Source organism: Ambystoma mexicanum, chromosome 3q (genome assembly GCF_040938575.1).
Source record: "Ambystoma mexicanum isolate Mex_15411 chromosome 3q, UKY_AmexF1_1, whole genome shotgun sequence".
In the NCBI taxonomy this organism is placed as follows: Eukaryota; Metazoa; Chordata; class Amphibia; order Caudata; family Ambystomatidae; genus Ambystoma; species Ambystoma mexicanum.
The window spans coordinates 277496218-277517881 of NC_090926.1; the positions used below are offsets into that span (position 1 = coordinate 277496218).

Here is a 21664-nt window from a genome sequence, read left to right on the forward strand (position 1 = left end):
GCCAGGCAGAGGGAGGCCAATTGAAAGAACTAATACATCTGAATCTAAGTGGTCCTGCGACGAGTCAAGCGAAATCCTGCACAGTCTGAAATACAGAAGGTTTGGAAAAGTACGAGAATTTGGTCCGAGCCCGGCGGAGGGAAACCAATTGAAGCTTTTTATGTTAAAGTGGGTCTGAGCTGGGCGGCGGGGGAGACCGGCGGAACAGCAAGTCACCATAGAATGCGTGCATGTGAAATCCTACGGAGAAAGGAACTTTGATGTTTGTCGTGTTGCATTAGGCCCTCTGAAATAAGAGACTTTGAATGACAAAGACTTCGGCACAGAAGGCCCTGATGTTGATTTTTCGAATTGCATCCACATGCAAGAGAAGCCAGAGAATGTACTAAGCTAGAGAGTGCCGTCCTGTCCTGTGCTGAAAACGTGGGGAAGGGAAGCCAACAGCTTGAATATTCTGACATAATTTCTTGAACCCTTTTCTTTTGCTTAAGCATTGTTTGCCACACTATTTGTATTTAGAAGTATTGGCAATAGGTTTATTAGTATTGGCCCTTTTATTTTGACAAGACATCACTAGGACTGCGTTATTACTTGGTGGTCGTCGCTTGCTCCCATCTTTAGATTTAGGATTAGATGGCCGTTTTCCAGACCCAATTGAAGTTAAATAAACACCCTTGAACTGTGGGCACTTATGTCTGTCTTGCTTTTTGATACCATGCCTTCCTTACAGTAGCACCAAAATAAGGCTAACAGAATGATTTGAGTAGGGCTGCTTCTCAGGGTGCTATGTGCGGATGAAGTGGTAAGACCGTGGTAAGACAGTGCCTGGTTTAAACGGGGCACCATTTGAGAACCCACCCCCACCCCAAATCAATCAGATGTCGACCCCTACAAATTAGTGAATAGTAGTCCCCATCTCTGAGAATGGGGATTTTATAAATCAAGAAGCACATCTACAACTGTATACTTCCAAGTCAGTGAACTCGGGGAGTCACAATTCACTTTACTGACCAACAGCCATACATAAAACACAAAAAAACTGTAGGGTAACAGACAGTAGGTCACCTACTTATGCCAAAAGCGCAGGTGCTTGGGTGGGAAGGAGGTGGAGAAACAGTCTACCGAGGGTCCCCAGTCTAAATAGTCATTCTGCCTGGCCTTTATCGTACAAAAGTTGCAATAACAAGGAGATGCCTGTTGCAACCCCTATTTGGAAGGTAGAACCAACCAATGAACCCACTATTGTCTTGGACATGTGCACTTTTTGGCACATACAAGTGACCCCACAGGTCTAATGTGCTCGCTACGTCGGTACACTGATCTCATCTCAGCCTCCACAGTCTCCTCCATTGCCAGAGGAAGATGGGTAGAGCCCAGCAGGGGGCAGTATAAGCAGATAGTTTAGGTTCCACTAATACAGTGGGGGTGAATTACCCACCTTAATGCCAAAACACTCCCATGGAAGCAACACCAATTGGCGTTTTGCAAAGCAGATGCCCACTCGCAACAACCGACATCTAAAGTAGTGGGTTTTCCTCCCGTTCCAGTTTGACTAGTTAGGTTGATGTGTGAGCATTTAAAATAAAAAAAAAATCCAAAGCTTGCATTACAGCAGGGACTCCGCTGTCTTCAAACTCCTGGTCTGCAGGGAGGTTAGCCTCACTCTTTACAGCTGCAAGTGTGAGGTCTACGTGTGTGCTTCACTGCCAAAAGAACAATGCTGAATCAGGAATTAGAGATCATAGCATGCCCACACCTCAATGAACAGATTAACAATACCAACATTAACACAAGAATCGTGTAATACCCTGGGAGGCTTGGCTACATGCATGCAATGTTTGTGTAGAATGGTGGTACAGTACTATTTGAGTTAAAAAGGTATGACATTTGTGGAGAGCTGGCAGGAGTGTGGATGGTCCAGGGGTTGGGACATAAAGACACTACATTCTCGCATATTTAAGTGACTAACTGGAACCGACCATAAACACATTTACTGAAAGAAGAAAAGAAAAATAACCCCGAGCTGGGTGGAGTGGTGACAAGGAAAAGCCTGTTCCCTGGAGGGTAGCGGCACAAGTGGGAGCTGTGCAGAGGGTCAATGAAGTGGCTCAGGAGTGTTAGCCAAGCACACATCATTGGTCAGCCATGAGGCTCAATTGCCAGGAGTGAGGCATAGCGAGATGTGGCTGTGGCGCCCCAGGTCTTTGCTTCCTGGTGGCTCTTCATATACTGATGACTCAGTGGAGCAGGGGTGTCTCCTGGTCCCCTTAGTCAGTGTAATGGGGGTCGAGGGTTGCAGGGGTGTTGTCCCCCACTTGTGTTAGAAGGGGAGCAGGACAAAGTTTAAGAAGGAGAGAGAAAAAAAAAATAAGACCCTATGGCGCCAACTCGGCCCTACGTAAGTGGGTGAGACCTGACACTGCAGGGGATAGAGGGGAGTCGGCGGCACAATTTTGTGCCACCAAGAAGGTAAGTGTGTTGGGGGAGCAGGTAGGTGGTTGCAGGCGACAAGTAATCTGCGAGATCACTGCGTCATAATGGAGGTCGACATTTTTGTAGTCGACATGGGCGGTGCAGTGATCACAGGTCCAAGTAGATGTCATGGGGCCTCAGAGCCAAGCGTAAGGTGGTGCTGTTGGTCTTGCAATTGTTGTTAGGAGGATTAGCAGGCAGCCAGTCAGTGACATGCATGTATCCATGTTGCAGGAGTACGATATTCAACTGGTGGAACTTCTACTGGGGAGAAAGGGGGTTTGTGGTTCAAGAGAAAAATAGTAGGGTCTTTGTGCAGGTCTGGAGGCCTGTGTTTATTATGTTTGTAGGTGTGGTGGGCTTATGGTTAGGTGTGGGCAATGCCCTTCACGGGGTTGGAGAGGGTTATGCTAGGTGTAAGCGGCCATTTATATTATATGCTGTAGTGTGCATGGCGTGGCCTCATGTTTAGATTATTTGGGTTCAAGATATCCACAGAAGGGCCCAGTGCTCCAGATAAGATTTTGAAGTGCGAGTAGAAGTTGGGAGTATTTTATATGAGTAAAAACGTGTTTTAACTGGAAAACAGAAATGTTTAATTATTTATTTGCACCTAGTTATTTATGCACATTAAAATATACCCTTTTAGTACTTCTGATCAGGCAGGAACAGCAGTAGTATGGTTCTCTGGTACTACTGGTCCATACATATCAATGAAGATCTTTTGAGGGAAAGCAGGGGCACAATATCATAGACGTCAGTTTCCTATTTTTTGTTGGGAGTATTTTTACTCAATTTGTATTTTTTGGGAGTATTTGACTTTAGGGAGTAAAAGTGGCCGATACACCTCTAATCTGTAGGGCTGCAGGGGGGCTATTATTTTGGGCGTGAGGTTGCAGGGAGGCGCTCATGATTATTATTGTTGACATCAGTAAGCGGGGAGGTACACATGGATATTGGGTACATTCCAGGGTGTATTTGCACTCGAACCACTAGATTCAGTGGTGTTCAGGGGGAAAAGTGTATTTAGTGAACACACTTCTAGGTCCTTGCGTCTTGTTGGCCCTAGCCAGACAGTGCCAAAATGACTAGTGTGGTCAATGCCGCACTGAAAACGACTGGCGCCCAAGGGTTGCGACGAATCATGTAACCTGGTCTCACCAAATTACTTGTTTATTTGCGAAAGTTGGCGTTTCACACCCAAGGAGGCGAGTTAACAAGCTAGGACCGATTGCGAGAATGCAATCTTGCCCAGCCATGACCTTAAAACAATGTTGTGCCCCCACCCCTCCCCCCTCACCTGGAGTACAAATCAGTGTTGCCGAGCCCCTCCAAATGGCAGAAAGGTTTATATTGTCAATTTTTTTAAAAAACGCAACTACCCAAACTTTAAGACGCTTTGCGGCCCTTTGGGATTACTCTGGGAGCTAGCACCACAGTTTGAGCCTCACTGCCTTAAGAGACATAGGTTGCTGACAGGAGGCGCATTTTGCGAGGTTATCAAAGAAAACAGCAGATCAAGTGGAGGTGAAAGGTGGAGGTTTCAAGCCTCGGGCGCAAGTCTCACCCCCAAACAGACGGAACTGCAGCGTACCTCAATTTAATTTCAATGGCTACGGTGTCGTATGGAATGCAAAAATTCAGCTATTGAGTCGGTTAGTCGGCGTCTCTGCAAGTCATTTGGTCACACTCAGTGTGGTGTAGTGGGGGGCGTGGGCTAGATGGCGGTTTTAAAGGGCATTCTGGTTTTAATTAAAGTCCGCCGGAAAACTGCGATATTGTGGAAATGTGAGACTCCCCCGCCCTCCCGATACGAGTTTTTAAAACTAATGCCCCGTCTATATCAAGCAGTGTAACTTGGCGAGTTGGGCATGCATAGACTTCACATCGAGCAACCAAACAAGGAGATACTTAGTGGGCATCACTATATCAGCTCACACCCCCACGCTGGCGGAGCTTCCATCCGTACGTTTGCGCCTCCCAATTTACAAGCTTCCCCTTAAGACTGGAGTCAGGGCAGACAGGAAGGCGTGTGCTGTGAAAAGCCAACATATTGCAGCCCTCCCCTCGGGCAGTGCTTATCTCCCAAGCAGGAATGCACACGCCTCTCCCCGCGTTGCCACGCCAAATATGGAAGCGAAAGAAGCTAGCCAAGCCGGCGACCGCCATCTTAGAAAGAATTGCACAACTCCCTGGGAGATGCAAAACAATGGCCCAGAGACATGGTGGCAGACTACACAGGAGAGTCGCCATACTGCAAGAGTCAGGGAGACATGAAGACAGACACCGGAGGACAGGTAACAAGCACATGGGCGAAGATAGTGCCTACTTATGTATTGCACCACGTTGGAAGAGACGAGGAGGTGCCACTACAGAAGAGCGCTGAAAAAGCAACAATGTACACGAACAGGACTCCACCCAACACAGGACAATATTATAGGGACCCAATACTACCTTTAAACACAAGAGATGGGCACTAGCAACTGAATCAACTCGCGCAGCACTAGCAATTAGTTCATAGATCACAAGTTTCTCAATTGTTATTCGATGGGGCTAACCTGCTGCAAGAACACATTTATGCTCCTTTATTGAATATCTTGTCCTTCACTTACACATGCTCAATTGTTTTTTCAGCCTTGAGAAGGACCCTTCAAACATCCCAGCTGATTAATCTCTCAGTTAATATCGTATGCACTGTACACTTAATGAAACTCTTGTGACTATTGATTAGGATAACCAGAGCAACATGGCCAGGTGCAACCCTTATTATGCTTGCCGAATTAGATGAGGCCAATTTTAACTACAGGGATCCTACTTCCCTTCCCTAAAGGAGCCAGTGTGGGACCAGGCCCAATCACAGGGTGACAGTGAAATATGGGACTAGTCCAATAAAGTACACCACAGAATGCCATTAACAAGGCCGCTGCACAACCACAGTGCCTCAAGACGTGAACAACAAAACAGACAAAACTAGCCAGCAGCCAAGATTTCAAAAGGCAAGGTGATAATCCAGGCAACCCACGAAGGGAAGCCCCCCGCCCACGGGCGGTGCAGCGGATGATGCTCGTGGCTAGCTGGATGTACACTAAATCCAGGCTGGTTTGCTAGGGCACAGTAAGACGATATAGGTCATGCACATTACCAGAATTCGCTACGAGTTGTACTATTCCAAAAGGCCTGCTGGGATTTAGGCCCCACAATACACAGTTAAAGGAAAAATGTTTTATTAGTTAATTATAGTGCGCCAGTGGTGGTGTAACTGGATCGGCAGTTTGCTAATAAAAGACACCCAAAGGGGATGGCAATGTGCTGTTCAAAAAGAGTCTTTGTGAATGATCTGAAAAGCATAGTTGAGCTAAGGAGTGGTACCAGCAGCAACAGTGACCACCCCGTAAGATTGGGGGTGCTTGGGTTAGCGCCTCGTATGGACCCAAAGAGCATGCCCGCAGGATGGTGTCCAACAGGAGACACTAGGTGCCCTTGAGCCATCAATGCCAAAACTAGATGCAGCCCAGGCAGAAAATGAAAGTTCGAGGGATCAGCAAAGGGATTACTGGTCACCCCTGAAACCAGCTACGATCCCCACAGGATGCACAAAGCACCCTACCTACTCACAGCCTTGAAGCATCTAGCATACTGGGAAAGTGGGCCACTTTCCAAAAGGCAAGGATTCCTCAACCACATGCAACAGATTAGGTTAGGGGAAACGGGTCCAGGCACATCGCCCAAGAAAATAAACCACTCACATATGTCTGAATGGCACATGGATCGTTCAGCCTCTAAGGCTGCATGATATATGGTAGGGAAGGGCGAGTACACCAGATGCGCAAGCCATGGTGACCAGGAGGAGAGAGCAGCAAGACACAGCCCCATTCACAAAGTCTAAGAAAGAGAATAAGTATGCCAGTGGATGGGAACAGCGAATGACGAGTGGTGTGGGAGAAGGGTTGCCATGTACTTCACATGAAAACATGTGCACTGTTAATGAGAGATACTGTCCCTATGCTGGCACCAACATTGCAACGCAGCATCGCCCGTTTGCACATGCACGCCACTACGCTTACATTCACACACCAAGACAATGTAGTCTCGGATATGCAAGGTTGGGGATCACAACCTTTTTCTAGAGTTGACACTAGTGTGAAATCTCAGCAAAGTGGCCACAACGTAAAATCAGGTGCTAAAAGCTGGAAGACCAAATTAATGTAGAGTTGGTTAAAGTCAAGATGGGGATGAGCGCTGCACAGTAACACCAAAACGATGCACAAATCCCTCATTGACGGCACTGTGACAAGTAGGTAAAGTACCGCGATTGCATAAATAAGTGGGTGAAGGGATAGCCTCTGTATTAGGCAGTACAAATGGTTATGTCTTAGAAACACCTAAACTACAAGCCCAACAGCACCTCCCTGGGCATGGCAGGCAGGGACTATGGATGTCGCGAGGAAAGCAACACAGTGGGCGATTAGCAAACATGGGTGCTGGGGTGGATCCCTGGTACAGGCCTAGCCACCATGCTATGTATGCGATTAATTGGCTAACCTTTCCAAACATAACTAGGCAAGCCCCCCTACATACTCTTAAAATGGAAAAATGTTCATCAACCATAGTGCTTTGGCCGCATCACAACATAGCATACAGATGAGTCATTGCCACAACAAAGTTAAAGGCACTGTAAAAGCAGCCCCTGTACATGCCTCAGGGTTTAGACCCACACCATTATGAGTTTTGTTATTTGGGATATTGCCCTGCGATGGTTAGGCCACTCCACACCTCGACATGTGATATGCAGAGTACCTTGGGTCCTCGCCATCTATATGGCCACCCTGCACCCCCTCCTCTATATTTTTTTTGTAAACCTGTACATTAAATCTTTGGCAACGAGGATACAGAAGATTGGGTTTAGTTGCCTGAATTACGCAGAAAATATCCAGATTTTGGTCTGATGCAAAGCTGCATCCTCACAAACGAAGAATGCCTTGACAAGAATATTGACCCTAATCAAACATATTATTGTCATCCATGTGAAGGACAGTCACTAGGATGTCACGTTTTGGCCACACCCATTAAGCAACTGTCCCTGCGCCCAGCGTGAGTAATCCCAGGACTGTTAAGCATTATGATTTGTCACAGACTTCAAATATCTGAAATGGTCAAAAAACGCTTCACAACTGCATAAAACAGACCTTTTTTAGTCTTTGCCCGCACAAAATAATTGCCTTCATCACCACTGTGGGTGGACTATTGAACTACTGTTAATCTGGGCCTGCAAGAAAAGCAACCACCCCTGCTTCAGATCGTCCATAATATGGTCAGAGGACTCACCTAAAGGTCAAGTGAGAATATCTCACCCAGACTAGCCCCTAAACTTGCCATCACTACACGTCATCAAAACTGCTGCTCATTTCTCAGACGCGGCTTCTTCATGGATACACTCCTTCCTGGCCAACAGAAGGATGAGGGGTTTCTCTCCATCTGCTGGCCAAGTACCTATCCCCTGTGGAGGACAGCAAGGGTCCTGTGTCTCCCCCACGTTATACAATGCATTTACAAAGCCACTCTTTGATATACTTGACTATCTGGGTGTCTCCTACACCAATTAAGCGGATGACACCCAGATACTCATCTCCATCACAGGTGAGCATGCCTCTGACTCTAAAGCACCCAATGAAGTATACTATGGATGGCACATCATGGGCTCTGCCTCAATAATGAAAAAACTGAGCTGCTTGTCCTAGGCTCGCACCTCAAACTGCCTAAACTAGACCCAGCCTACAACTCATTTGTTATTGATGGAAACATCATTAAAGTGTCCAATGACACAAAGACTTGGCATTTACCTAGACTCGACACTTTCTCTCACCAGACAAACTCACGCAGTGGTCTCAGCATCAGCAGACACATCCAAACTTATTACAGCCTGCAGACCTTTCCTGACGACCGAGAATTGTATCATCCTCGCCAGAACTCTAATCATGGCAAAAATTGACTACTGTAACGCCCTAGAAACATTGATACGTTACAAGTCACCCAAAACAATGCCATTAGGGCAGCCCTCAACTTCCCTAGGAGATCACACATCTCATACCAGACGCAACCTACATTGGCTTCCCGTTGCCCACCGAATTTCGCTCAAGACTCTCGCCTTAGCTTACAAGGCGCAGAACAATCTTGCTCCTGATTATCTAGCCAATCGCTTCATGCGGCACGCCCCTAACCAACCCCTGAGGTCAGCCAAAGTGTACATACACTATATATACCCAGCTTTAAGCTACAGACGGCCGGGGGAGCAAGTTTCCCAGCCCTTGCGGCCAAACTGTAGTAGACACCACTAACTACACTCAGAACAGAACCAACCTTCCACTCTTTCAAAAAAAAAAAAAAAAAAAAAAAAAACATCCAACTCTGGCTCTTCGAACTAGACGCATCTGCCTCACCTGCACTTGTCACTCAGCACATGCTTCTTTGATCCATCCTCACCTGCGAGCGTACGCCCTAGCAATATTACCAGAAATGTCTAGAGTAACCGCTGTAACAATGTACGTATATGTAACCTGTATTCTGCCTAAGTTAAACTCAATGTCAAGATGTCTCCCTTTATGGGATACTTGGTCTCATGTATGTAACCGTTTCCTTATGTAACCATTTCCATGCAATTTAAGCACCCAGATGCCCCAAGGCAAGGTGCGCAATACAAATAAATACTAAATAAATGTCGAGTACATAATGTTGTTAGTGAAACTATAACCATATCTTCTACATCCAACATCAACCCGACACTAGAGATCATTCTATACTCGTCTATTCATTCTGCCCAGATTCAGGAGGGTGAGACGCAGTGACAGATTTTTCTCAACAGGCTGCCTCCAGGTGTAAGGAACAGCCATCTTCACTGCCAGCTGTTTCCAAGAAAGCTGAACACGTGGCTAGCCCAGAGATACTAGCTCCACTGCTGCTGTCTGGTCTGCATCGCCTCTAAAGCACTACGATACTCCAGGGGTGACATCAGCTCTCTCTATAAAACCCTCTACGTTACTATGGGCTCCCAACGCTCTGGAGGTTGGTTATCCTAGTAGCTGCCTGGCACACGGGCTTCAGTGCCTACAAATGGTCATAAAGCAACATGATTCGCCCCTGTCCCCCCACAAACGAAGATTTTTTAAAACAAATGCCCTCCACGAAGTACTAGAGCGGACCTAAAACTGCGCAGACACCCAATTCCCCCAGATAACAATAACACTGCTGTCAAACAACAAACTATACGAGAAACCACGAACAGTGGCAATATCAATGTATGTTAGTGTTACGAGGAGGAGGGGAGAACAAAACCTCAAATTGCAAGAAAGCGCCATGCCATGAAACTGAGTTCCATCCGCACACACCACCGAAAGAAACCCAACACTTACCAGATAGCTGGTCTGGTGTGAACTCAATCTGCAGAGCAGAAGAGAGATAGGGGTGAGGAAGAGACAGGAGAGGGCATGCAGAGTTCGAGAGAACCAGGAGAGGACACCACCCATACATCAAAGAAGGAATACAGACTTCACTTACCACAGATCTGGTCTTCTGAAAAGTCACTCTGTTTGGGGCAAAACATAGGGTTAGGGTTGGCAGCTCTTGTACAAAGCGGGCGACCACCAGGCAGGGCAGTAAGATCCCCCCAGATTAACATCTTGCACAGCCACCTACATCTAACTTCTCACCCCCAAGTAACCTGGAATCTTATGTCAGCCGTATGTAGCTTAAGTAACCAACCCGATAATGCCCATGCATATCTCCATAGTGCACCCATGTATGTAATCTGCACCCACTCTCCAAAAGTTCAAGGAATTCGCCGAAGAACAGTAAACCTATCCAACACAATTAAGTATCCTACAAACAAGTTTACGGGGCAGCAAGACACGACCCATACGGGGAAGCATACCGGAGTATTCTGGAACATACTAAGAAATGTAGCCCATTTTCCAGGATACATACAATACTGGCAAAGACTCAAAAATACGCGAGGATTAAAGTCTGAGGGGGGAGCATTTCTCACAACCCGAGGGTCGCTTTAACTGGGACACACATTTAGTTGCGCAGGTAACTAAGATGATCAAAAACGTATTACACAGCCCTCACACTCGCCATGCCTACTAATTGAAAGACCGGCCACCAAAGCGCGTCTCTGTCGCAACAATTATTGCAGCGCCGTGTACGTAAGCCTCCCAACCCAAAAATTCCAGACCCAGCTTGCCTCTTTAGAGTACCCGGGCCGTCGCAAAGTCACAAAAATGGTTTTTGCCCACCTACCAGCAGGAGAAAGAGCACTACATATCAATCTTCACCGACGGTCAGCTGCCCACAACATGGCACTGTTAAGCAGTGGTGGGCTGGGAACTAAAAGAGGCCCTGGAAATAATGTTCAAAGGGGCCCCATATTACAAGTTTTCTGCAAGCCCAATGCTTTTACTATGAGAACATTTGGAAATGCCAGACAAAAGAGGACCACCGGGGAATCTCCAGAGTTCCCTATAGGCTAGTCCACCCCTGCTGTTAAGCCTATGTTGGTCTGCATTTACGCCATTCAACACTTATCGACGGTGACACAGCGCCACCAACACTGCCACTGTAAGTTGGGCTTGGGTGTGGGCCCCACCCCTCCCCGCCGGACCTGCCACCCTCGAATGTCCTTGGTGCAGCAACAGCAGCAGCACTCGGGTTGGGACTCACTTCCTCTCCACCCATCCTGTGCGTTTATCAGAGCGATGAAACCGGCCCTTTCTTCCTGCGCCTCGTCATAGTCCCGCTGGTGCCACCATTTGCAGCCCCTCCCTGTTCCAAAAAACGATTGAGCGGCCGATAGTACACAGTTTATGAACCAATGCATCTTATTTCTTGCGTTAATGCTACCCGCTCTCTCTACACCCCTGCGCCCCCCAGCCTCCACACTCATGTCCTAAGTAAGGCTATTGTACGGCTATTACACTACTGATCTCCTCTCACCATTTTGCCTCTGCTGCAACGTCTAGTCTCCGACTTCCTGGAATGCAGTCGCTTCCTGTTTGCGCAAGACCTTTCTATCCACGGCGACGTCACAGCGCGGAGCGGGGTTTCCAGGAGCCAATCATAGCTCGCTGGGTAAGGCACGCACAATGCCCCACCTTGCCATGGACATGTTCTCTCCAGACATGGTCATGTCTCCTGTACCTTATTAGGAACAAGCACTGACAAAGCCCACAGTTTTGGATTTTGTTTAGGCTTGGGAAGGTATTTGCCAGACAACACCATATTGGTACTACCTGACTAAAGGATGGCAACAGCTGGAACATGTGAGTACCTAGGCATCATGATGTCTGTAACTGGCGAATGCTGTTTAAAAAAATAAAAATAAAGTTACATTTACCTTTAAGCACTTGCTGGAATCAATATAGTACACATTATACAGAGCAACAGTGCATATGAAACAATCTCCGTTCCATGTTGCCGCCTAAAATTATCTGTTTCATCCACTACAGCAGTTTGGGGATTAGCAGCCTCCCGCGAGTAGTCCCGAAAATACCCCCATAGTTCCTTAGGGCAGCTTTTAGCCGGCACAAGAGTTATGCACACCTCTTCCGTTTCGTTTGCCCAAAATACATCTTTCATCCACCTTTCCACCTGGGTTAGGGTGACTAGACATCCCGGTTTTGCCGGGACTGTCCCGGTTTTTGGTGCTCTGTCCCTCTTTTTCAAGATAATTCCATTGGAAACTGCAGTGGTCCCGGTTTTTGGTAGCCAGTCTTTTAAAATGACACGCACGAATGCACAATCTGACACAGAATAAATGCTTCATTTTACAACTTAAGATAGTGTTATGTGATAAATTAATTATAATATGTATTTATTTGAACAGTAACACTTAAACCCCTTTCTCCCCCAACCTCTACTGTCTTGATAGCCACTCTCAAGAGTTAGTCCTACTTTTATGCTAGTTACCCTGTCCCGGTTTTTTACTTTTTAAATCTGGTCACCCTAACCTGGGTGACACCTTCTGCTTCCATTTTATCAGGTTACACCTCTTGACCAAGAGTAACCCCATGTTGCATCCGCCCTGCGTCCCGCTACGCGGTGACGCAGGGTGCCCTAATAAAAGCCCCGCCCCCGAGCATGGGAGGCAGTTCCGGGGCACACCATCACAGCGTGTGCTGCATATTCATTCAGCTCCTGCCGGAGCTGCGACACAGGCCGTGAAGCCTGCCTCTCACTTCGCACCCGCCCCTGCGCACACGGGGCCACGGGGCCTTGATACATAACAATGGCGACGAGGTGGAGCTCATAAAACACACGCGCTCGGCGAACAGCCTACGCACATCGCGCATAACCATCGCACAGCAATTTTTGGACACCCGGTGGGGGGTGGACCACACACGTTACCCCCCCACCCCAAAAAAAAAAAACTTTTTTTTTTCCTTGATGCCATCCGCTCAAAAGGGCAGTTATTCTACCCACCAGCATCCACCAGGCACGACGGCTAAGAGGACCCAGAAACTGGCATAACGTGCCTAGTTGGAAGAGAGCACATAAGGTGAGCGCCGGATCTGGCCACCACTGCGCAGTGATACATTCAGAAGGTCGCACAAGGACCCACACCGACGTAGAACAGCATGGCGACTGGCACATCCACCCCTGGACCTTGCACGCCGTCAAGAATCGCAGCTAACCTGTCTATGTCCTCGCCACAGCCTCGCCCACAAGGAGGTTCTTCGACACTAATCCAACAATTTGACCCCTTCACCGACCCGTCGTTAAGTGGACCCAGGTGGCAGCTATGGATCCAAAAGTTCGAAATGGCGATGGAATGCAAGGATATAATGACGGCCAGAAAGATGAAGGCGCACCTCCTGTTAAGCGTGGGCGATGAGGTACTACGCATTTTCAATTCCCTAAATGTTGACGATGGCCAGGACGCATATCTGAGTGCAAAGGATGCCTTAACGGCGCACTTCTTCCCACAACTAAACCCGGACTATGAGACATTCATTTTTTGCACTACTATTCAGGCAGAGGATGAAACGCTGGATGCCTACCACACACGGATGAGGAAGTTAGCGATGTCCTGTGAATTTACAAACATCGAGAAGGAGATCCGGAGGCAAATTATTAATGGCATCCATTCGGAAAAGCGGAGGCGGATGATACTCAGTGAAAGAGGTATTCCCCTCCAACGGATCCTTGAGTTGGGTCGACAAAGAGAACTGGCACACACCAGGGCTGCCAACATGGGGGCCACACTCCACAAACTGCAACCCGCCCTCACCACAGCCATGGTGTCCCAGATCACCAACAGACAATTCACAAGGGACGAGGTTGGTGGTGGCTACGCTCAAAACAGGTGGCAACCACGTGTCCCAGGGCCCACAGAATGTGTTTGGTGTGGTGGACCGTGACATGGCTGACGAAACTGCCCCGCGCAAGGCACCACATGTGGAGCATGTGGCAGGAAGGACCACTATGCGAAGGTATGCAGGTCAGTGGGCACCACGGCACAGTCCTCCCAGAACCCCCAGGAAAAGAACACGACCAAGAAGAAAAAGCAGGCCAGCGCAAGGAAGGTCGATGCAGCCACCTCTTCAACGGAGGAAGATGGTGATGATGTCACGGGCATGCACCATGACCCCGGTAAGGAAATAGACAGAAAAGGGAGGAAGATCTACCTGGCCTCTGCACTGAACCAGAGTCAGGCTCCACAGAGGAAGATTGTCCGACGGCGTAAGTGCGTGGTCACCATCCAAAACCAGCAGGTTCTGATGACCATCGACATGGGTGCCTCGGTGAACGTCATGCCCACAAGCATATTCCAGACACTGAAACCACAACCAGATCTAAAGAGCACGGACACACTGTTGTTTGCGTACGGCAGCCGGAAACCCCTACCAGTCATTGGCAGGTTCCGCACCACTCTAGTCCACGGCGAAAACAGGCTATGGTCGAAAGTCTACATCGTGAAGGCGGGGATCGAGAGCCTTCTGAGTGGGGACGCAGCAGAGGATCTGGGGGTGGTCAAGTTCATCTGCCAAGTCGATGAGGTAAAGGAAGTGGAAGACATCTTAAGTCAGTACCCAAAACTGCAAGACGGCATAGGGTACTGAAAGGCAAGACCATCAGACTGCATATTGATGAATCGGTACAACCGAGAGCAGTGAGGCATAGGAGAACACCATTCCACATGCGGGAACAAGTCGAGAGAGAACTCAAAGCACTGGAGGATGCTGGCATCATAGAGGAGGTCACAGGGCCTACACCATGGGTCTCTCCAATGGTGGTAACAAGGAAGCCCAAACAGCCCGGAAAAGTCCGGATTTGCATAGACATGTGTCTCCCGAACATGGCCATTAAAAGAGAACGCCACATTACACCGACGATCGATGAAATTGTGGCCGTCCTCACTGGGTCGTGTGTCTTCTCCAAAGTTGTTCTGAAGGCGGGGTACCACCAGCACAAACTTCACAGGGACTCTCGCTACATTACGACTTTCTCAGCGCATTTAGGGCTGCGAAGGTACAAACGCCTGAGCTTCGGGATATCGTCAGCAGCCAAGGTTTTTCAACAAACCATTCAAGAAGTCATCAGGGGCATACCCGGCATCCTTAACGTGAGCGACAATATCCTGATTCACGCTCCTGACAGGGAAGAACATCTCAAGAGGCTCCAGACCCTACTGGGCAGGTTAGAAGACGCTGGATTAACCATCCACAGAGAAAAGTGCGAATTCCTCAGATCTGAAATCACTTTCTTTGGTTACAAATTCAGCAGCACAGGCATCTGCCCTGATCCTCAGAAAGTTGCAGACATTCAGGCCGCTAGCCCACCAATGACTCCCACTGAGGTACGTAGCTTCCTGGGCATGGCCACCTACTGCGGCAGGTTCATCCGAAACCTGGCCACTCTATCTGAGCCACTATGCGAGCTGACCAAACTGAACACCAAATTGGACTGGGGGCAGGACTGCCAAGAGGCCTTCGAAAACATCAAGGAATCCCTGTCCGTTGACACGAAAATGGCATACTACAACACTGAGCTCCCCACAGAACTGTTTGTGGATGCGAGCCCAGTAGGGCTAGGAGCCATCCTGATGCAAGTAACTAAAGAAGGGGAAAAAAGGCCCATCGCATACGCGTCAAGAGCCCTCACGGCGACAGAACAGAGATACTCCCACATTGAAAAGGAGGCCATCGCCGTGCTGTGGGGTTGTCGGCATTTTCATCTCTACCTATACGGACGCCGATTCACAACAATCACTGATCATAAACCCTTACTACCCATTTTCATGGGTACGTTGTCACACCCGCCGGCAAGGATCACCAAATGGCTGCTCCACCTGCAGCAGTACAATTTTGAACTGGTCTACCAGCCGGGCAGTGGAAACCCGGCAGATTTCCTCTCAATGCATCCTCAAGCGGCAACCCCACAAGAAGTCCAAGTGACCGAAGAAACTGAGGAGCATATATGCCAGGTGGTACACGCCATGAGGCCAAAAGCCGTCAGCATCAAGGACATTGAGTCGGAGACTCACAGGGATCCTTGTTGTGACCTAGTGAAGGATGCCATCATTTCAGGTGATTGGAAGACCTTCATGAAACACACACACAACAGAACAGTGGAGGCGAAAGGTTTTCTGTCTGGCATGTTCACCGTCCAACTGGATTTGTCAATCACCGAGAGCGGACTGCTGCTAAGAGGAAATCGCATCGTAATCCCATTGAGCATACAAGACAGGATAGTGGCATTAGCCCACGAGGGACACCAAGGAATGGCACGGACAAAAGCTCGGATCAGGCACATGGTATGGTTCCCACAAATCGATGACCGGGTCGAGACACTCATAAGCACGTGCCTGCCCTGCCAAATAACTGGAGCACCACCGGAACCAGAACCAATTCTGTCTGCAGAACGTGGCCGCGCCCGATGGAAGGCCATTAGCATCAATTTCTGCGAACTACGGGAAGGCCTCTACCTCTTGGTGGCTATCGACGACTACTCCCGCTACCCAGAAGTCGAAATAGTTGAGTCCACGGCAGCGGAGGTCGTCATCCCTGCCATAGAGAAAATGTTCGCAACCCATGGTCTGCCAACCTCCATTAAAAGTGACAATGGACCCCCCTTCACGGGGGAGGAATTCAAGCGGTACCTGCAAGAACTCAATATAAAATACCATCACATCATGCCGAGGTGGCCCCAGGCAAACAGGGATGTAGAGCGATTTATGAGGACCATAAACAAAGTGTTAAGAGTAGCGAAGGCGAACGCCAGCCCATGGAAGATTGACCTTTACCGTTTCCTACGGAACTATCGAGTCACTCCCCACAGCACGACAGGCATACCGCCTGCAGACCTCATGTTTGGAACAGTCATCAAATCCTCGATTCCGCATCATCCTAGCAGGACCCCGGATGAAGTCAACGAAGAGCACACAGAACGAAGGAGAAGGAGCACCAACGCCCACATGAGCGACAAGAGGAGGGCGAGGCCGTCTAATCACCAAGTGGGTGACCAAGTGGTCATGCTGCGAAACCCAACAAAGTCGAAACTGGATACCAGGTATGAAGAACTCCCATGGACCGTCAGCAGCAGGCAAGGAACCATGGTAACTGTGACAAGGGGACGCCGCCAGGTGACTAGAAATGCGTCGTGGTTTAAGGCGGTGCCACGCAATCTGTGGACCGATGGCAAGTGCCACCAGGAAGACGACGAAGGTCAGCCCAGTGAAGAAGAGCCCGTGTCCATCCAAGACGAGACAGCTGCGAGTGATAGAATCTGGGAACCGGCGAGCAAGCCGAACCTGGGGGACCCGGACAGTGAAGGTGAGCCACCCCCTGGGCCAGCGGGGGTTAGCCCCCGAGTAGGGCGGTATGGTCTGAGAACTGCTACAAAACCGCCCGCCAGACTAAATGACTATGTGTGGTAGTTGGCCCATATATTATGAGCGGTAAAGACTGGGTGGTTTTCTGACACTTGGGTATGTTTAGTGTGAGTTTATACTAGTGTTATTGTGTTATTGTTATTTTGTTTAAAATAAAGGAGGAATGTTGCATCCGCCCTGCGTCCCGATAGGCGGTGACGCAGGGCGCCCTAATAAAAGCCCCGCCCCCGAGCATGGGAGGCAGTTCCGGGGCACACTATCACAGCGTGTGCTGCGTATTCATTCAGTTCCTGCCGGAGCTGCGACACAGGCCATGAGGCCTGCCTCTCACTTCGCACCCGCCCCCACGCACACGGGGCCGCGGGGCCTTGATACATAACACCCCATATTCAAAAACCTAAGTGTGGTCTCAGGCATCTTGCCAGTGTAACCCAATAGGCAGTTGTATGGTGACAATGAAATCTGCTTTTGCACTATTTTAAGAACTAAAGTCATGTGTTGCACCAATTTGCGAATTGTGACAAAATCTTAAACCTGGTCTTTGCTTGTTTCTCCTTTAGAAATTGTGCACGAGTACATTTACTTAGGAATCATTGCAAATGGTCAGGTGTCAGACCTTCTTTACTTTGCTTCCATTAAGACAAAAATGTGCACGGCCATATCTCAAGCCAAAGTGATTCACACGAAGTATGGCACATTTTCTTGCATTGCTTTATTAACGTAATTCAATCAAAAGGCTGTTCCTCAGATCTTATATGATTCAGAAACTAAGCCTGTTCTCCCCGAGATTTTTTGGCTGAAATTGGAAGGCAGGTTTTGGAGACAGCTTTTATGTTTACCTAATTCCACTCCGTAAGCTTTGATTAGATATGAGATAGAAATGATATCACTATATTGTTTGTACATCTGCAAGTTGTGCATGCGTTATAGAAAATGTTATTAGCTCCCGACTCTAACCAACTGCTTTATGTATTAGCCGTATATGTATGTTCTTCAGAACATAAATGTATTCAGGTGTGGAAAACAACTGTTTTGAACTCACTTGTTGAAGCCGATGTGACAATTGATCTTTTGCTATAGAACAGCTCCCGTGCAAAACAGATTTTTTTTTTTACAGCATGGTTGGATTAAGACATGAACACAATGTTTGACATACAAAGACTACCAAAATAATCCTTTCAATAACAAAAGTTTTCGCAGGGTCGAGGCCTATCTAGCAAAATGTCCTTCTCCCATTCTGAGAAGTGAGTGTATGAGATTGAGATTCAATTTGTGGTCTACTAACGAGGTGTTTTCTCACCAAAATATTATCTCGAAAGATCAGAACTTCTGTCGATTCTGAAAACAAGTAACTCAATCTGAAACCTTAAAACATCTCATAACTGAGTGTATCAATCTAAAAAAACAAGGTTGTTTGTATTTCAAAAGAGATTTTAAACATCTTAAAATCTTAGATACAGAAACTTTCTGGCAACTTATCTTTTGAACGAACAAAATTGCACTGCGAATTGCAACAATTAATTCTTTTCATGCATTATGACTAGAAAATAGTGAGCAGACTAGACGTTAATCAGGCAGCTCCTTTGTGAAAATAATATCAGGCAGCAATATGATATTTTGAAATTTGTAAAATTGAAAATGCTAACAAGTCGACATTTGATTCACATTGTATGGCTCAAATAAGTGTATGTGGTTGCTGTTGGTACTCTTGTTTAAAGGAGGTTTGCTTGGCATTTCGGGTGCTGGACTGCTCATGTGGGTGGGACAAAGACTGATATGCAAATGGATATTCCTCCTTGTGAACAGTACAGTGAGCTAAAAGCAATGGCTGTGGACTCTCAAAGTGGGGAAAAAACCACAGAACAGGTTATCATGCCATGTTCTTTCTAGAAAGGGGCGCCTACTATCTTTTTTGTATTTTTGTAAGGAACTTGGGGTTGGTCACTCTAAGTTACCTGGGGGATCCCAGACGTGGACCACTTGCTCACTGTGATCAGAGAGGCACAGCTCCAACTCACTGATGAGGCCCAACAAGACTGAAACATGTGTATGGGGTTGCTGTTGGTACTCTTGTTCAAAGGAGGTTTGCCTGGCATTTCAGTGCTGAACTGCCCCTGTGGGCAGGACAGACTGATATGCAAATGCATATTCCTCCTTTGTGAAAAGTACAGTGAGCTAAAAGCGATGGGTTCAGACCCTCAAAGTGGGAAAAAACCACAGAACAGGTTATCATGCTGCCACTCAGTGGGGTACCCTCCCAAACCCCCTCCTCACCTTGATCCTCAGAAGAACTGTCTCTGGTCGCACTCTGTTTCTTCTTTCAGATCTTCCTGGATTCTGGGTTCTTCCTATCTTTGGGTTTTTTCTCCTTCTTATCATGTAAGTAGGGTCTAGCTCCCTCAGAGGCCACCTTGACTGGTATGAACTCCAAGTCACAGGGAACCCCAAGGAGCTAGCCCCAAAGTCCAGGGAAAAAGCCAGTGGGCACCATTAAACCTTGGGAGGTGTTGCAGATCTTGCCCAGAAGAGAGATCAGGAGATGAAACAGTCCTGCCTGGAATGTCCGTATGGTCTGTCTGGGATCGCTCCTGCGGTTTGAGTGAGGAGTAAAACCCCTTTGGCAAATAAATGGCGTTTTTAAGTCTTCCTTGCCGGAGAGCAGGAGTACTCAAAGTCTGTGACAAGGAAAAAAACAGGACTTGTAGTCTCCTTGCCTGATGACGTGGGTGCCCCGAGTGGAAGACAAGCAAATCGGGGCAGGTATGGCTCCAGAAGAGAAGGACCTACTGACAGCACCCTGCCAGGGAATAATGGGGGCAATAGGAGCTCTTCTGCACCAACGGAGTACGTAAGGAATGCTAGCCACAGGCGAAAGTCGGAAAAGCAGAAAACTAAAGAAAGTACGTGAAATGAGAAGACAGAATATAACAGTGTAAAAGAGGTGGCAGAGGGTGAGTTTAGAATACCTAAGCTGCCCGGAAAATAAGAAAGAACAGTCAGAGCAAATCAGAGGGAACGCGAGGTACGCAAAGTAAAAGGAAGTATAGAAAAATCAGAGAAGGCCAGGACGAAGCCCACAGTAATATGCCTGGGTTAGATAGAGCAAAAGGAACTAAATGTACAGCGGAGCCAGAGAGAAAAAGAGTACAACAGCAACGTAAGCGCTGTGAACGAAGAGGACACCGTGAAAACAACGGAATTGGAGGAGGAAACAGAAAGAGGAGGCAATGCGAGAGAGGAAAGATAACTAGACAGAAAGGCTGGGTAGACCCCGATAAGATTATCGGGAAGCACTTAGCGAGAGAGGGAGTTCTGTAGAAGGGCACTGTGTGGAACACAGCAGCGATGTCCAAGAAGAAGTGATGGATACAACGTACCGTTCCTAGGGAACGGCTGTCATGATGCCTACCCCCGGGGCACCAGACCAGGTCCAGCAACCCCGGAAGCAGGCATCAAGTTATTTTGAGCAAGCCCAAAAACCCCTGCTAGGGGCTATTTGGGTGCGGTCCTGGCGCCATAGGCGCCAGGCTCATAGAGTAGAACTTACCTGATGCAGACCATGTTGCAAGCTTACCTGATACAGACCATGCTGCAGAGCTCCAAGCCAAATGAGGCTTGGAAGAGACTATTTTACCTAGGGACTATTTTTTACTCGGGTGGGGCTGGGGAGGAATACTTACCTGGGACTACTTTGGAGGCTATTTAAACCACGCCCGAAGAGCAGCACACGCTTCGCGTTATTCTGCATCCAGCAGCGTAACGCTCACCGTGTCTGCAAGCCTGCATCCAGTCTTCTGCCACGCCCGCCTCGAGTCTGTAGCTCCTAGAAAAAGGGAGGAACAGAAGGAGAAGAGGTTAGAATAAGAGCAAAACCTTCGATCCTTACCTGAATTCCGGATCCACCGTGCCTTCGAGCTGGAAGAAAGAAGCATTTTACGTGCGCCGCCTCGCCTGCTGCAGCGCCGCGCTGAATTCACCGGCCTTCGCAGCATCCTCACGATCCACCGCATCCTTCTGCACGTTCCCGCCGCACTCTGGCACCTAAGGTGAACACAAGAACAGCAAAGGTGAGACAAGGGAACAAACAGAGGCAATAGTAAATACATCCCATAGACTTACCTGATTACCGTCGGGGGTACTATTCCTCTTCACGGGTCGGCGCAGTCTCCATTGCATCTTCGCCGTACCCCAACCCCTAAGGGGAACAAAAGGACAAGAAGGTGAGACAAAGGGACAAACAAGGGGAACTCTTCTCACCACAATAGACTTACCTAATTTTACCGCAGGAGGCATTATTCCCCGAACTTCATA

At 48.1% G+C, this 21664-nt stretch overlaps 1 protein-coding gene and 1 long non-coding RNA gene across 5 annotated transcripts in view; one reads left to right on the forward strand and one right to left on the reverse strand.

The window, feature by feature from the left end:
• Positions 1-21664, reverse strand: part of LOC138582450 (myosin light polypeptide 6-like) — a 163111-nt gene that overhangs the window by 19590 nt on the left and 121857 nt on the right. For 2 of the 4 annotated variants that reach the window (XM_069653755.1, XM_069653756.1), the window contains exon 2: positions 9879-9906. In XM_069653755.1, the coding sequence (XP_069509856.1) occupies positions 9879-9906 (28 nt within the window). Of the gene's footprint in view, positions 1-9878; positions 9907-10023; positions 10052-11457; positions 11562-21664 lie in introns of those variants that run through there. The other 2 variants (XM_069653758.1, XM_069653757.1) reach the window with 2 other exon arrangements.
• LOC138582451 (uncharacterized) overlaps positions 11582-21664 on the forward strand; it is a 103712-nt gene continuing 93629 nt past the window's right edge. Inside the window, exon 1 of the long non-coding RNA XR_011305024.1 lies at positions 11582-11783. This is a non-coding gene — a long non-coding RNA (uncharacterized lncRNA). The remainder of the gene's footprint in view (positions 11784-21664) is intronic.